Source organism: Elephas maximus, chromosome 7 (genome assembly GCF_024166365.1).
Source record: "Elephas maximus indicus isolate mEleMax1 chromosome 7, mEleMax1 primary haplotype, whole genome shotgun sequence".
Lineage (NCBI taxonomy): Eukaryota > Metazoa > Chordata > Mammalia > Proboscidea > Elephantidae > Elephas > Elephas maximus.
Window position 1 is genome coordinate 72,927,315 of NC_064825.1, and position 14,513 is coordinate 72,941,827.

The 14,513-nt window shown below is 53.0% G+C and overlaps 1 protein-coding gene across 1 annotated transcript in view; it reads left to right on the top strand.

Moving 5' to 3' along the window:
* Positions 1-463: 463 nt before the first annotated feature.
* Positions 464-14,513, top strand: part of OTOG (otogelin) — an 80,601-nt gene continuing 66,551 nt past the window's right edge. The window contains exons 1-15 of the mRNA XM_049891415.1: positions 464-575; positions 1,002-1,062; positions 1,215-1,275; positions 5,051-5,126; positions 6,154-6,246; positions 6,427-6,581; positions 7,880-7,998; positions 9,517-9,722; positions 11,136-11,266; positions 11,523-11,629; positions 12,017-12,126; positions 12,471-12,599; positions 13,418-13,526; positions 13,806-13,852; positions 14,347-14,492. Coding sequence (XP_049747372.1) covers positions 464-575; positions 1,002-1,062; positions 1,215-1,275; positions 5,051-5,126; positions 6,154-6,246; positions 6,427-6,581; positions 7,880-7,998; positions 9,517-9,722; positions 11,136-11,266; positions 11,523-11,629; positions 12,017-12,126; positions 12,471-12,599; positions 13,418-13,526; positions 13,806-13,852; positions 14,347-14,492 — 1,662 coding nt within the window. The remainder of the gene's footprint in view (positions 576-1,001; positions 1,063-1,214; positions 1,276-5,050; positions 5,127-6,153; positions 6,247-6,426; positions 6,582-7,879; positions 7,999-9,516; positions 9,723-11,135; positions 11,267-11,522; positions 11,630-12,016; positions 12,127-12,470; positions 12,600-13,417; positions 13,527-13,805; positions 13,853-14,346; positions 14,493-14,513) is intronic.

The window sequence follows — 14,513 nt, forward strand, 5'->3', positions numbered from 1 at the left end:
TGAGTGGTATGTCCCAGGGTCTCAGTAAAATGAGAATAGAACCAGACTCACACCAGCGTCTTGTAGCTCTGGTGTGAGGGGCTTTCAGGACCCAGGTTCCTGAGCCAGGGACTTCTGAGCAGTAAATGGAGTTGGGGACTGCAAAGACTGCCTCCTTGCTCCTCTGGGGCGCTTAGCACTAGTGATCTGAATACAGCCTCCCCATCAGGACAGAACAGCCACAGTCCAAGAGGGGCAAAGGCTGGGCCTTCGCCAGGCGTCTAAATTATGGTAATGAGCTGGGCGGTCCTGTCGCTCTAGATCGGGGAGGAGCCAAGCTTGGAAGGAGGGGCAGAGGGAGCTCTGGGGAGTGAGAGCAAAGGGGACGTCGGCCGCGGAGTGGAGGTGTGTCCCTGCCTTCGCTGGGAGAAGCTCCTCGGAACCCGGGCGCCGCGTTCCGGCTCCCCAGCCCCCACGCGCCCCTATGGGGGCCCAAACCCGCTGCGCCCCGGCGCCCGCGCTCTGCCTGCTCCTCGCTTGTGTCTGGCTGCCCCGGGGTGAGCCGGTACAGGAGTCTCTGCAGGTGCAGCACCTCGGTGAGAGAGGTGTGGACTCGGGGAAGCTCGGGGTGGAGAAAAGTTTAGGGGAAGGGGCCTGGGCGGATTGGAGAGAGGGAGGGGACGGTGTCTGAGGTAGGACAGGGAGGTGGGGACGGGGAAAGCGAGACAGGCTGGCATTGCCAGGGGAAAGGGTTCTGAGCTAGGCGGGGTGGAAGAGACTCAAGGTGGGGACCTGGAGAGACCTGGACCCAGGGAGTGCATGGAAAGAGGGAGACCCTTGTTGCAGAAGGGTGCCAGGGAGGGAGAGAGGGGATTTGAGAGGGCCACAGGGAGAGAAAATGGGGGGATACCAGGTGATGTGGGAGAGGGTTCCTAGCAGGTGTATGGGGAGGGGGAGGAAGGTGCTCTGGGGCCCCAAACAAGGGAGGCCTAACTTGAGTGGAGAGTAATCCCTTTCCCCAGCCGCAGCACCCACGCCGCGGGGTAGTACACAGCTGCAGCCAGAGCCAGCCCAGGAACCCAGGTGAGCAGGTGCCCGGTTGTAGCTGCCTCCCCCCTCCACTGCTCCCATCTTCATTTCTGGAGTTGGTAGGATGGGCGGGGAGGGGGCTGGACCTGGGGGAGGAACACCCTATCCTAGCCCTCTTACCTATGCCAGCCTTGTTTCTCATCTAGTCTCAGCCACCAGGAGGCGACCCTTCCCATAGGGGATGCTTCAGCAGTGATGGGAGGCCAGGTAGGAGACTGCCGGGGAAGGGCAGCTTCACTGGACAGGGGGCTGGTATCTGCCTGGGTCTGAGGCTGCCAGGAAGCTCTCTAGGGTGCAAGAGGGCTGTCTCTGGAGCTGTGCAGGAGGAAACAAATAGGTTCCTGATACATGTTTGAAATGTGCAAATTCAAGACACTCTGCCCACTCCCCTAATCTCTTGGGGCCCTGTTGCAGGCTCATTTGTGTGTGTGTGTGTTGGGGGGAGCACACTAAGACCCTGTCAGGGGACAGCTGAGTCTCCCATCTCCCAGATGAAAGTAGGAAGGTGAGGGATTAGGAGAGAGGAGTTCTCTTTTTCCTTCCTGACCTGGGACGGCCCTAAATCCCATCAGAGGCCCCTCTCCACACCCTCAACAATGCTCCAAGAATGCTGCCCTGAGAGCCTGAGAGAGAAACTGGGCCGCCTGGTGGGGGTTGCCTGGAAGGGTCAGTTGAGAAGCAGAGCCCTGAGCTACTATCTTGAGTCTTGACCGTTTCTTTGTTGCCCACCTTCCCGGGATCCTCTGTGTCTGCAGGAGAGGTGGGTGTTTTGTTTTCTCCCTTCACCAAACTTCTTTGGCCTCTGGGTCAGGTGACTCAGGTTCTGCTTCTAATCCTGGCCTGCATTTGTTGCCTCCTTGCCACAGCTACAAACCTGTTATAAATTCAGCTCACTTATGGCCAGGCCCTCCAGAGCAGCTTAAGCCCTTCCTCTGCCCTGGCCCTAGGGATCAGCTCTAGGTACCCCCTTATGCCAGCAGTTTGGGGGATCATCATTTCTGATGGAAAATGAAGTGTCCCAATTACCTGCCCCTTAGAATTTTTTTTTTTTTTTTTTTAGAAATAGATATGACGGCCTCAAAGTGGGTGGGTGGGCTGCACACTTATTCTGCAACATGAATTATCTGGGTCTTTTGTTTCTCATGTGACTACTTTTCCAGGCCCTGAGTTTTAGAATCACAGTTAGATACAGTTTGAGTTGAAAGGTACTGTAGTCATTCTTTTTTAGGGAAACTGAGGTAGGTGGATGATGTACCGGGGCTCCACAGTCAGCTGGTGGAGCAGCTTCTCCTGGAGGAGCCAGTCCTTGTTCCTCTGCACCATGAATGCCCCCACAGGACCCCAGGAATCCCAGCATTTCAGTGATACAAGGATCCTGATCTGAAACACCTTGTTCCCAGCGGGCTTCTTTTTGTGTTGGATTTCAGGGTAGGCGTCCCCCCTTTTTCTTGGTAAAGGGAACAAGCATCTGGACCAAGCGACCCCGGCAGTTTCTCACATTACTCCTCAGAGCCAATAAGTGGTCAGAATGGCTCTCCTCAAGGAGACTTGCTTGGGGTGGGGTTGGCAGAGGGGGTAAGGCAGTTAGCTCACCTGTGAACCAGGGAGGCCTTTGAGCGCTCCTGTCTGGAATGTCCTTATTGGTGGGGAAAGTGGAAAGTGGGGTCCCAGACCAGTAGCTGACCAACCTTCATTTCAACATTGCTTCGTCCCCCAGAGCTCAGTCATTCTCCAGAGCAGTGATGGTACAAACCAGGGGATCCAGGAACTTGGGTGGGGAAAAAAAGGGTTGTTATTTACATGAACCTCAATCTAACTGAGATGTAGGTTCCCTTTCAGTTATTACCATAGCCTAAAAACCACAGGAATATTAAGTGTCTACTCGACGGCACTGGGTTTTTTGTGACTGTCACTGATAGAAATCACAGATACTGTCACATCACTTTACAGTTGTTGCTGATATCTCAAAATATCATTTATGCTCATCACTACTTCAAAATTTTGGCAGTGATAAAGACTGTTTTTAGATCTTGTTATTTAATATGTTAATAAAGAGACACAAATATCACTAAATCACACGTTTTTATAAAAATATTTTCCTAACTGGATTGCAGTATGATGGGTTTCCTTTGTGATCTTGTGTATTTTATTTTACGCATTTAAAAACATTATTCTGAGAAAGAGTCCATAGGCTTCATCAGATTGTCCAGGGAGCCCATGGCATAAAAGGATTAGGAACCCCTCATCTATACTGAAGACTAATTGTTTGGACAGGATTTAAAGAATCCTCCAGAAAATGGCTTTGACTTTCACAGCATGGGCTGTCTTGCCCTCATAACACCGATCTCACAGATGCCACACTTGAGCAGGGGTAAGGAGTGGAGAGGAACAAAGGCCAGGTTGAGGTAGGAGCTCTCCGGAGGTATGAGACGATGGTGGTGATCATTTTCCCTAACTTTTTTTTATCTCCTGTATGACCTGTGTTCCCTGAGAGCCCTATAAGATAGATTACTACCAGTGTGGGAAGCCCGACTCCTGGGGCTGGGCCTGGGTCTGCAGGGTAAGAACAGCTGGGAAGGCCCCAGGAAACAGGGGCCAGAGTTGGGTGAGAACATTGAAACCGGGCAAAAGATGGGCCAATGTCCTCCCGGGAGGTCAGAAAAACAGTGAAGAGGGAAGGTATGAGTGTCAGGGCATAAGGTAGAAAGACTTCACTCACCAAGGAGGAGCAAAGAGCTGGAGTTGGGCCCCAGGGATCAAGGGTTCAGAATACTTGCAATGTGCCAAGTCCTAGACTCAGCCTGGGGATGCAAAAATGACCATGAGGGAGGAAGACAGGTGAAATGGATACTCACAGTGCAGTTTGTGACTTTTTGGCCCTGGGAACAAGAACATAAGCCCCATGACGGTAGGGACTTTGTCTTGGTCACTGCAGTTATGGACAACACCCAGCACAGTTCCTGGCACATAGTTCTGAGAAGTCAGACAAAAAAGAAGGCTTAGGCTCAGAGAGGGGAGAGGCCCTCCATACCCATATCCTAATCCTAGGTGGCATTAGACACCTTGGACTGAAACTTCAAGAGTTTGGCTGTTCAAGTCAGTTAGCTGTATGGTGACTGTCCATCCATCATGTTCAGGGCTGTCCTGATTTCAGATGGTAAATCCCACATGTTGGGATTTTGGGTTTGGATATAGGGTTTCTCAGCTACATTTTCTCTGTCTACACATCAGATTTGGGTGTCAGGGAAAGAGTCCTGATTGCAGCTGAGCTCTGAGTAAAGTAAGAAGTGATCTATGAGGCACTATTTTTGCTGTTGTTGGAGGAGGCCAAATGGAAGGTAGAGGTGGGAGGTGGTGATGGGGTGAGGGGCTGCCTTTGTTTCATTGCTCTGCCTCATGTGGTTTCTGCGGTGAGAGGAGCCCTGTTTGTTCTCTAGACAAGCCGGTTTTGTGTTGGCCTGTGGAGGACACAAAGGTTTACAGCAGAAGGAGGGAGGGAGGAGCGGCTGGGGGATGTTGGAGCATGGAAGGGAGGGGCCTTATTCAGGCTGCAGGCCTCAAAGGTCTGCCACAGAGATGCTACTTTGGAAGGTAAAAACCAGATCTTAGCTCCTGGTGGCATAGCGATTAAGTGCTATGGTTGCTAACCAAAAGGTTAGCAGTTCAAATCCACCAGGTGCTCCTTGGAAACTCTAGGGGGCAGTCCTACTCTGTCCTATAGGGTTCCTGTGAGTCCAAATCGACTCGATGGCAACAGGTTTGGCTTTTTTTTTTTTTTTGGTTAGTTCCTCTGAAAAGCTTCCCACCCATACCTCTGAGAGATGGTCCTGAGCAGATGAAGCTGCTGGGGCACAGAGAGAAAGGGGCCTCCCTTCCTCCAGGTGATGGAAGGGAAGGGCTATGACCTCCAGGAAGGCGGTCCATGATCCAGCCCTGAGGTCAGCCCTTGATCACCTTCTCTTCCCCTTCCTGCCTTTAAAAGGGGATGGACGCCCTGGACTCCTTGGCCATGTCCTCCTGGGAGAGGCGGCTGCATCGGGCCAAGTGTGCTCCTGCTTGTAAGTGTGCAACTGTGGCCCCTGAGTTGCGAGTGGGAGGGCTTTTCTCTGGAGGGGCAGCCCTTGGGGCTTCCTGTGACTTCACCCTGCTTGGGGTCTCTGTCCACCTTCCCAAGCTCAGGCCTCCAATTCCACTCTGCTTTCTCCTTCCAGGCTGGGGGGAGCTCCCTCTCTGGTGTCCTCTGTTCTTATGACCTCTGCCTTGTGGCTTTCCCCTTACATCATCTGACTCCAGTGAGATTGCGCCTCCTTGGCATGTGGGTGTGTGTGTATTTTCCCTCTCTGCCTCACCCTGTGTCTGTGGCCTCTTTCCCCTTCCTGTGGCATTGCCCCTCACCCTGTCCTATGTCCGTGGCCTGTCCCCTCACCCTGTCCTGTGTCCATAGTCTGTCCTCCCACCCTGTCCTGTGTCGATGGTCTCTTCCCTCACCCTGTCCTGTGTCCATGGCCTCTCCCTTCACCCTGCCTTATGCTGTGGCCTCTCCCCACTTTGTGGCCCCTTCCTTCACCACACTCTGCTCAGCTTTGTCTTCTCTTCCTCTGTGGCCTGTCTCTCTACCATCTTCCAAATGTGAGGCATCTCCCCCATCCCCTGGCTTACACCTTGGCCCTTTGCCTTGATCCTGTCTATGGAACAGTGAGGAAGAGCAGTGTCCATGAAGACCTCTCCACAGCCTCCTGCTCAGCCCACATGCTCTGTATCCTCAGTGCGGCCTGCCTTGCCTGAGGGCCATAAACTCAGCCTAGGGAGCTGAAAGCCTGAGTGAGACAGTGCCCCCAACAGGCTGACCTGGGGACTACTTGGTGCATGCTGAAAGCAGGTACTTTGAGACCTGCCCACCTGCCAGGAAGGGGTCAGAGCTGTGGTCTGAGGCACCCCTGTTGGTGCCCTCATTAAGGCTAACTGCTGAGGGCTGTCTGTGATGGGAGGGCTGGGGCCCGGTGCCTCTGCCTGAGGGCAAAAGTACATTACTGGGTTCAGCCAACCTCAGCTCAGTGGGAGGTGCCGCCTGTGTCTCCCTTGCAGATTTGTTCTCTTGCTTCAACGGAGGTGAGTGTGTGCATCCAGCCTTCTGTGACTGCAGACGCTTCAATGCCACAGGACCTCGCTGCCAGATGGGTGGGTTTGGGCTCCACCCCACATCTGGGAGGGAGTGTGAGTACCGGGAAGGCTGGTGGGCCTGAGGCCTAGGGGTCTTGTGTTGGACGGGATGCGGGTGGCCCTGCGAAGTCTGGGAACTGTCAGCCTCTGGCTGGGTACCCACTGGGGCTACACAAGGAAGCTCTTTCCCTGGCTCAGTGTATAATGTCGGCCCTGAGCGGGACAGCATCTGCCGGGCGTGGGGGCAGCACCACGTTGAGACGTTCGATGGTCTCTACTACTATCTCTCTGGGAAGGGCAGCTACACACTGGTGGGGCGCCATGAACCCGAGGGGCAGAGCTTCTCAGTTCAGGTAAGGCCTCCTAAGCCCCACCTGGCCAGGAAAACTCCACTTAGCCCAGGAGGCTGGGCCAGCCTGGGCTCTGTCATAATTAGAGGCTGGTACTCTCCTTACCCTGGTGCCCACCTGGAGGGTCTGTACCTGGCAGGAACTAGGGGCCCTATAGCTCCAGGTCCTGGTCCTCAGTTTGGGGCACTGATTTTCTCACGCACTCACTCCTGATTGCCCCTGGCCGTTGATTCATCCAGTCAGTCATTCATCACGTATATATTGTGTGTTGTACTCTTCCGAGCCTGAGGCCTGGTGGATAACAGCACAAATGTAGTCTCTGTCCTCACAGAGCTCACGGTCTAACAGGGGAAACACAGAACAAATCAAATGGATCATTTCAAGTGCAACTGAGTACTATAGAGAAGAAATGCCAAATGCCAGAAGAGCGTGTGATGGAAACCTAACCTTGCTTGTTGGGAGGGATAGTGATCAGGGAAGGCTTCCTGGAGGAAGTGACATTTAAGTTGGGACTTGAAGGATGAGTTGGAGTTAACAAAGTGAAGGGTGGCAGGGGTAGGAGTAGGGGACAGGAGAACATTCTAGGCAAAAGGAACAGTGAGAGAGCATGATAGAGTTGCTAAAAGACTCAGTCTAGGGATACCTCCTCTAAGAAGCTTTCCTGGATCCCCTGCCCTCCCTAACTGGCTGGTGGGCTCTTCTCTGTAGCCAGAATTCCATGTAGTTACTCTGTCTTTTACAAAAGCCTGTGTGCACGTGCTGTAGGGGTGGGCTAGACTCTCTGTCTGCCAGGGACGTGAGAGGAGTGCAGTGTGTGTTTATGTGTGCACTGAGAGTGCCCTGTGAGTGTATATATGCTGTGTGTATGTTCCGTATGAGTGTGAGATGGTGTTAATATACATGTTGGCCTTCAAACTAGGGGGACAACCTGGAATGGATAAACAAAAAGTCCAGTAACAGGGAGATAGCGTGGTGTACTGAAGAGTGCTAGGGTTTGAGCCATTCAGACCGGGGTTTGAATCCTGGCTGTGCCATTTCCTAGCTGTATGCGTGGCCTGAGGCAAGTCACTTAACCTCTCGTGCATCTTGCCTCCTCTCAAGAATGCAGATAATCATAGTTCCTGCCTCACTGTGGTGTTGTGAGGGCTGGGAGAGATCCCAGAGGGAAGGTGCATAGCGTGCAGGGGGTGGGCGATCAGCCCTAATGGAAGCTCAACAAGGCACACTAGACCCAGAACCGAAGCTCCGGGGCAGACCTGTGGCAGGAGCCCTGCAAACTGGCCTCTGAACCCCCCACCCAGGTGCACAATGACCCGCAGTGTGCCTTCTCCCCCTACACCTGCTCGAGGTCTGTCAGTCTCTTCTTTGCGGGTGAGCAAGAGATCCATTTGGCCAAGGAGGTCACCCACAGAGGCCTGAGGTAACTCTTAACACCACCTACCCTGTGTTGTCCTATTCCCTGGCACCAGTGGAGGGGGAATCAGTGAGCATCTGCTCTTCTCAAGCCTAAAGGAAAATGTTTTCTGGGGGAAAACAGCAGAGTTCCCACCGCTGGGGCAGGAGCATGCTAGAACGGTCAGCTGGGTTTCTGGGGTTTGCAGAAGGGCAAGTCCCTCATGGTTTTCCGGAACTCTCAAACCCTGTGGGTTTCTAGACAGTGGGTTTTTAGGCAAATAACTGAGTTTTCCAGACAGCTGAGAGTTTACCACTCTGTTGTTAGTTGTCATTGAATCAATTACCACTTAAGGACGCCTATTTTTTTTTCATGATTTAACTGAAATCTTCCCAAATGGACTATACACAGCTCCTGCCTTGTCAGAGCATACACTGAGCCCACTTTCACGATTTTCTAATGGCTCGAGATCATTTTCAATATCAGTTATCTTTCTGGGACATCACCAGGGGTTCCTGGGGAACTGCTCAAGCAGTGAGCACTGTGTCCCACGCTAAATGGCCCCAGACTGTAGCCCTTTGTGAGATCTGTCTTGCATCTCTTTTCTACTGTGCTTGCTTTTCATTGCTGTCCCCTGTCAACTCGTGTTGCTGTCAGTGGCCCCTTCTCCCTTTCCCATTTCCTGCTTCAGATCTGAAAGCTGTATAACCAAACTTTTGGGGGCTGAGTGTAAAATTGAAGGCTCAAGGGCTTCTCCTGTGAATACAGGGCTGGTATACGTAGTGCAAACGATTAATGCATTCGGCTGCTAACCCAAAGATTGAAGGTTCGAGTGCACCCAGAGGCACCTTGGAAGAAAGGCCCGGCAATCTACTTCCAAGAAATTAGCCATTAAAAACTTAGTGGAGCACAGTTCTGTTCTGACATGCATGGGGTCACCATGAATCAGAGCTGACAACAACTGGGTTTTGGTTTTTATATGGATCTTTTTGATACCAGTTTCGGCTGGTTAGAGATGTCTTTTATTTTCCTGATTTTCAGCTAGGTTGAAAGTTGCTAAATTCCAGAAAGGCCAGAGGTCCCTGTACCAGTAAAAATGAGAAGGTAGTCATAAGTCCTGTAGCTCTGCATCTTTTTTTTCTCCCAGATTTTTTCTTTTTTCCTATCTTGACTTTTTCACTTCCCACTCCGTTTTTTCCCCACCAAAAAAATAAACCAAGTAGATGTCTGCTTGTACCATCCCTTCTGTCTGGGTGAAAGGAGCTGACACATTCAGTCACTCTAAGATTTTTCCCTCCAGGGGAATTACAATTTAAAAAAACCTCAGAAGGCAAGAGTCCCTCTCTATCGGTAGACTTCCAAGTACCCGTGAAGCCAGGGGGAGGGATGTGGGCCCTCAGACAACGTGATACCAGTGGCCATGTGGATGAGCAGATTCTGTATAGGTGATAGGTCCCCAGGTATTGGACAGCAGGTCCTTTGGTGAGGGGACTGGGTTAGTAGGGGTGGTGTGGACATCTGGGAGCTCTGGGTTGTGCTGTGCAGGGTCCATCTGCCACATATGATGGGGAGTATACATCTGGAACGGCTCGCTGGCTATGTCATTGTGCGGCATCGGGTGGCCTTCACCCTGGCCTGGGATGGCACCTCAGCTGTCTACGTCAAGATGAGCCCGGAGTTCCTGGGCTGGACCCATGGGCTGTGTGGGAACAACAATGCTGACCCCCAGGATGACCTGGTGACCAGCTATGGTAAGGCCTAGGGCAGCTGACATCTGACAGGTTTTGGTGGGGGTGGGGAACAGGTTAGGCTGGGCTGAGACTTGGGCCTGGGATCATGGTACTAAAGACTCAGTGGGAGGCCAGAAGACCCTTCCTACCAGCTGTGTGGCCTCAGTCATGTTCTTAACCACCCTGGACCTCAGTTTCCTCATCTGTAAAATAGTGATAATGAGAGTTCCTACCTCCTAGGGGTGTGTGAGGATCTGACGAGCCTGTGGATGTGAACACCCACTGCCTTTGAGTAGATTCTGACTCATAGCGACCCCATAGGGTTTCCAAGGCTGTAATTCTCTACGGAAGGAGACTGCCACATCTTTCTTCCATGGAGCTGCTGGTGGTTTCAAACTGCTAACCTTTTGGTTAGCAGTCTGTTGCTTTAACCACTGCACCACCAGGGCTCCTGGGGATGTAAAAACTCTCTTTAAAGGATAAAGCTCCAATTTACCACTGCATGACCTTGAGGAGGTCACCAACCTCTCTAAACCTTAATTTCCTTCTCTGTAAGGTATACATAATAAAAGCTCCTACCTCTCTGGTGTCATGTGGACTGAGTGAGACCATATAGGAAAGGTACTCAGCACACAGGAGGCAATCAGGTTAGCTGAGGCTGAACAGGTCCCAAAGGGCTTCAGAACCAAAGCTCCTTTGAGGAGTTTTAAATGATGTATTTACTGACTTCTTTGACCTTCTGTCCTCAAAACAATTAGCTACTCACTTATTTATTCATTCTTTCAACATTCATAGGGCACCCACTTTTCCTAGGCACGTTGCTAGGTGGCAGTGGCCCTGCAAAGTGTGTGTGTGTTTTAGGGGCAGAGGACCTGTGAGGAGCCAGAAAGAGAAACGGCCCAGCTGGAGCTGAAGATAGATACCGAGGAGTGGTAGGAAGTAAAAGTAAAGGGTTTGGGCTAAATCATGGTGGCTCTGGCCAGAAGAAGGGAAGTTAACACTTCGAGCACCCACAACATACCAAATGCTTTAAAGATATGAGTCACCTCACATAGTCCTTGCAATAATCTCATGGAGGGATTATTCTCTCCATTTCACAGGTGGGGAAACTGAGGCTCAGAGAGGTACGGGAACTTTTTCAGGCTCACATACCAGTTCTCTTTGGGTTGTATGCGGCTGCCTTCCCAGAGATGGAGTTTGGAGCAGTAGGGAGCCACTGTATGTTCTTGAGCATTCTTGAGTATTATGTCCAAACAGTTTTTTCAGGAGAATGGCTCAGTTAAGAAATGCAGATTGGAAATGGAGTGCAGGAACCTGTATTCTCCAACTTCTTGCCCACCTCTTGGCATCGCTTCAGCTCTACCCACCTTCCTTGGAGTCCTCTGCCGTCTCTGTCCTTCCCCCACCCCCCATGATTACACCACTTCTCTGCAGGGAAGCTGACAGATGATGTGGCAGAGTTTGTGCACAGCTGGCAGGAGCAGGCCCCTAACCAGCCTCCAGGGCCCACGACCTCCTCCCTGCCCCGCCCACCATGCCTGCAGCAGAGCCCAGGAGCCATGCAGGTCTGGGCCCTGGGTATAGTCCATCCCTATCACCTTCCTCTCTCCCTAGTGCTTGGCTTCAGTTTCCCGTCCAACTCCTGGAAAGTCACTGGCTGCAGGGGCCTAGAGTTGTTGGGTGCCCATGCCCCCTTTCTTCTTTTCCCCGCCTTTCTCTCCCTCTGGCCCAAGTGGGGGCTCTGGGTGGGGGCACTGGTGAACTTGAGGGACTATCCATGGCCCTACTAGTCCCCAGCTTTGGCTCCTGGCCCTTGCCCAGGGTGTGTACGAGCGGTGTGAGGCACTGCTGCGGCCCCCTTTTGATGCCTGCCATGCCTACGTCAGCCCTCTACCCTTTACAGCCAGCTGTACCAGCGATCTCTGCCAGTGAGTGGGCAGCCAGGAGCAGGGGAGGTACTGGGATATGGGAAGACCCCTCTCACTATGGGGTGAGGGCTCAGGATGTGGGCAACTGAGCCTGATAGCCCCAGACACTGACACACTTCCCAAGCCCTGAAATTTTTATCTACCTGGATGGAACGGGGCTTCCTAGTCAACTGAGGCTGAGATGAGGCCTGGCCCCTCAGCTAGGATTAAACCAAGCATCCTGCCTCCAGTTGAGGGTTCTGTACACCTAGATGCTTTCCCAGCTCCCTCTCCCAGCTGTGTGGTGAGGAGGGGTGCCCCAAAGCCCTGCAAATCTCTAGGGGATTCTGGGGGGGCTGGTGGGAGGTTGGGCCTTGCTCCAGTGTGACCCTTGATGTCCCTGCACAGATCGGTGGGTGACGAAGCCACCTGGTGCAGGGCACTGGCTGAGTATGCTCGGGCATGTGCCCAGGCAGGGCGCCCCCTTGTGGGCTGGAGGACCCAGCTCTTGCAATGTGGTAGGTGCAGCCTGGTGGTGGGCAGTGAGGGGCTTGGGCAAGTTCAGTATCCTGTCCTACTCAGAACTACCATTGTCAGAGCTTTAACCCTGAGGTCCCATCCGCATGTGACTGATGGAAAAACTGAGGCTCAGAGGGAGAGGGGCTGGCCTAGGGCCACAGAGTGAGATGAGGATAGTTCTCAGAGCCCTTCCGCTCTCACCAATTTCACTGGGACTAGAGGATTAGGAAGATCAAAGCCCTCCCATCCCTTCCCCACTCCAGGGATCGGGGTAGGAGACAGGTCTTGGCAGAGCTGGGGCCAGTGTGGAGCCGACAGGCCATGCCACTCTCTCCCTCCCAAGCTGTGCACTGCAAGGAGGAAGCCTTCACCTACAACGAGTGCATTGCTTGCTGCCCTGCCTCCTGCCAACCCCGGGCATCGTGTGTGGACAGTGAGATCGCCTGTGTGGACGGCTGCTACTGCCCTGATGGTACAGTAGGGGCAGGAGGGGTGCCCGATGGCATCACCCTGGCCTGGTGGGGGCAGGCATGAAGCAGAGGCTCAGAGGAAGCCTGTTTGTGCAATGAATAAAGGAAGGAACAAACAACTGAGAAGTGACGGTGGGGACAGAATTGCAGTCTCTTGGAGAGATTCATCAGGGCATTTAATTTGATTGAGACTAAGCTTTATGAGGTGTGTAGATGAGGACAAGTCATTCATTCATTTATGCACACATGTATTTGTTTAAGCATTGATCCATGTACATTTACTTACCCTGCTTCTCACACAGAGAACACATCTGCAGTGCACCTATGGTGTGCAGCTCACCTGATTAGGAGTCTTGGTGGGCAGGAGGTGGGGATAAAATAATGATACAGTCACCGACTTCAGGGATCAGAGTCTGGTTGCAGCAATAACACACTTAGACATATGCCTCGCTAGGGATTCAGACAAGGTATAGGAGTTCAGTGGGGGAAAGATTGTCAGGGAAGCGTTGCTGGAGGAGGTGGTACCTAAGCTGGATCTAGATGCAGTTACAGCCTTCTGAGAGAGAGGTGGGGAGGAGAGGCTATTCAGTGTGCAGTTGGTGGGGGGGTTCTCTGAGCAAAGGTCTAGAGGTGGGATTATTAATTTGCTCAGGGGGTGTTCACAGGGCAATGAGTAGACAGGTCTGCCTGAAGCCAAGGATTTGTACTGGAGAATGTTTGGGATTGGATGAGGGGATCTTTGTCACAGGCCATGGGGAGCCATGGAAGGGTTGTGAGCAGGGGCAGAGGTGAGCTGAGTGGATCTTTGCTGTCAACCTAGGGCTGATCTTCGAGGATGGGGCCTGTGTGGCACCAGCTGAGTGTCCCTGTGAGTTCCATGGGACTCTGTACCCGACTGGCTCTGTGGTGAAGGAAGACTGCAATGCCTGGTCTGTGTCCACTGCCGGGAGGGAGGGGCACCACTGTGGGGCTTCCTGTCAGGGTTGCCCATCTGGGGGAGCCTTGATGACATCTCTGAGTTGTGTGTAGGGGGTATCTTCACCACCCACTTTAGAGACGGGGAGACTGAGGGCTGAGGCCAGTTGCTCCACAGGCTGCTATCTCCCAAGCAAAGCGTATAGCAGAACTAGCCAGCCTGACTCTGGTGTGTGCCAGGGAGAGGACGGCCTGGGCAGGGTGACCCACCACCTCCTTGGTCTCTGTTTCAGCACATGTACTGCAGGCAAGTGGGTGTGCAGCACAGCTGTCTGCCCTGGTATGTCTGTCTGCCCCCTACCTTAGACTGTACCCCCTTCCTCTGGTCTCACAGCTTTTTGGGCGGGGGACCTCTGGGGACCAGGCCTGCTTGGGAGGAGGGTGGGCACGCAGTTCTCTTGGCTAGGCCGGCCCCCTTTTGTTTTCTCAGAGCCACTGTGCCTGGTTATCTAAGGGATTGACCCACCCCTTGTTTGAGAGGGGGTTACATAGGGTCCTGTATATCTGAGGACCTTCCCCAGCTTGGGGATCGAGACTGGTCCTTGAGCTCAGAGCCTGGTCTCCCCTCAGATGGAGATCCCCAGGGCAGGGCTGTATCTCCTTTCAGATTGGACTCTGGGGTCAGGGCAGTGGCCCCACTGACCAGGGCTCTCAAAGGCAGGGCTGAGTCTCCTTTCACTGTCCTGGTTCCTGAGGATAGGGTGCCATCTTGTCCTCATGGATGGAGCCTGCACGGAAGCTCCCATGGGTCAGCGGCCTTTCTCTGTCCCTCAGCTGAGTGCTCAGTGACCGGCGACATCCACTTTACGACTTTTGATGGCCGTCGGTACACATTCCCTGCCACGTGTCAATACATCCTGGCCAAGAGCCGCTCCTCTGGCACCTTCACAGTGACATTGCAGAATGCCCCATGTGGCCTGGTAAGAGCTGGGGGAGGTGAG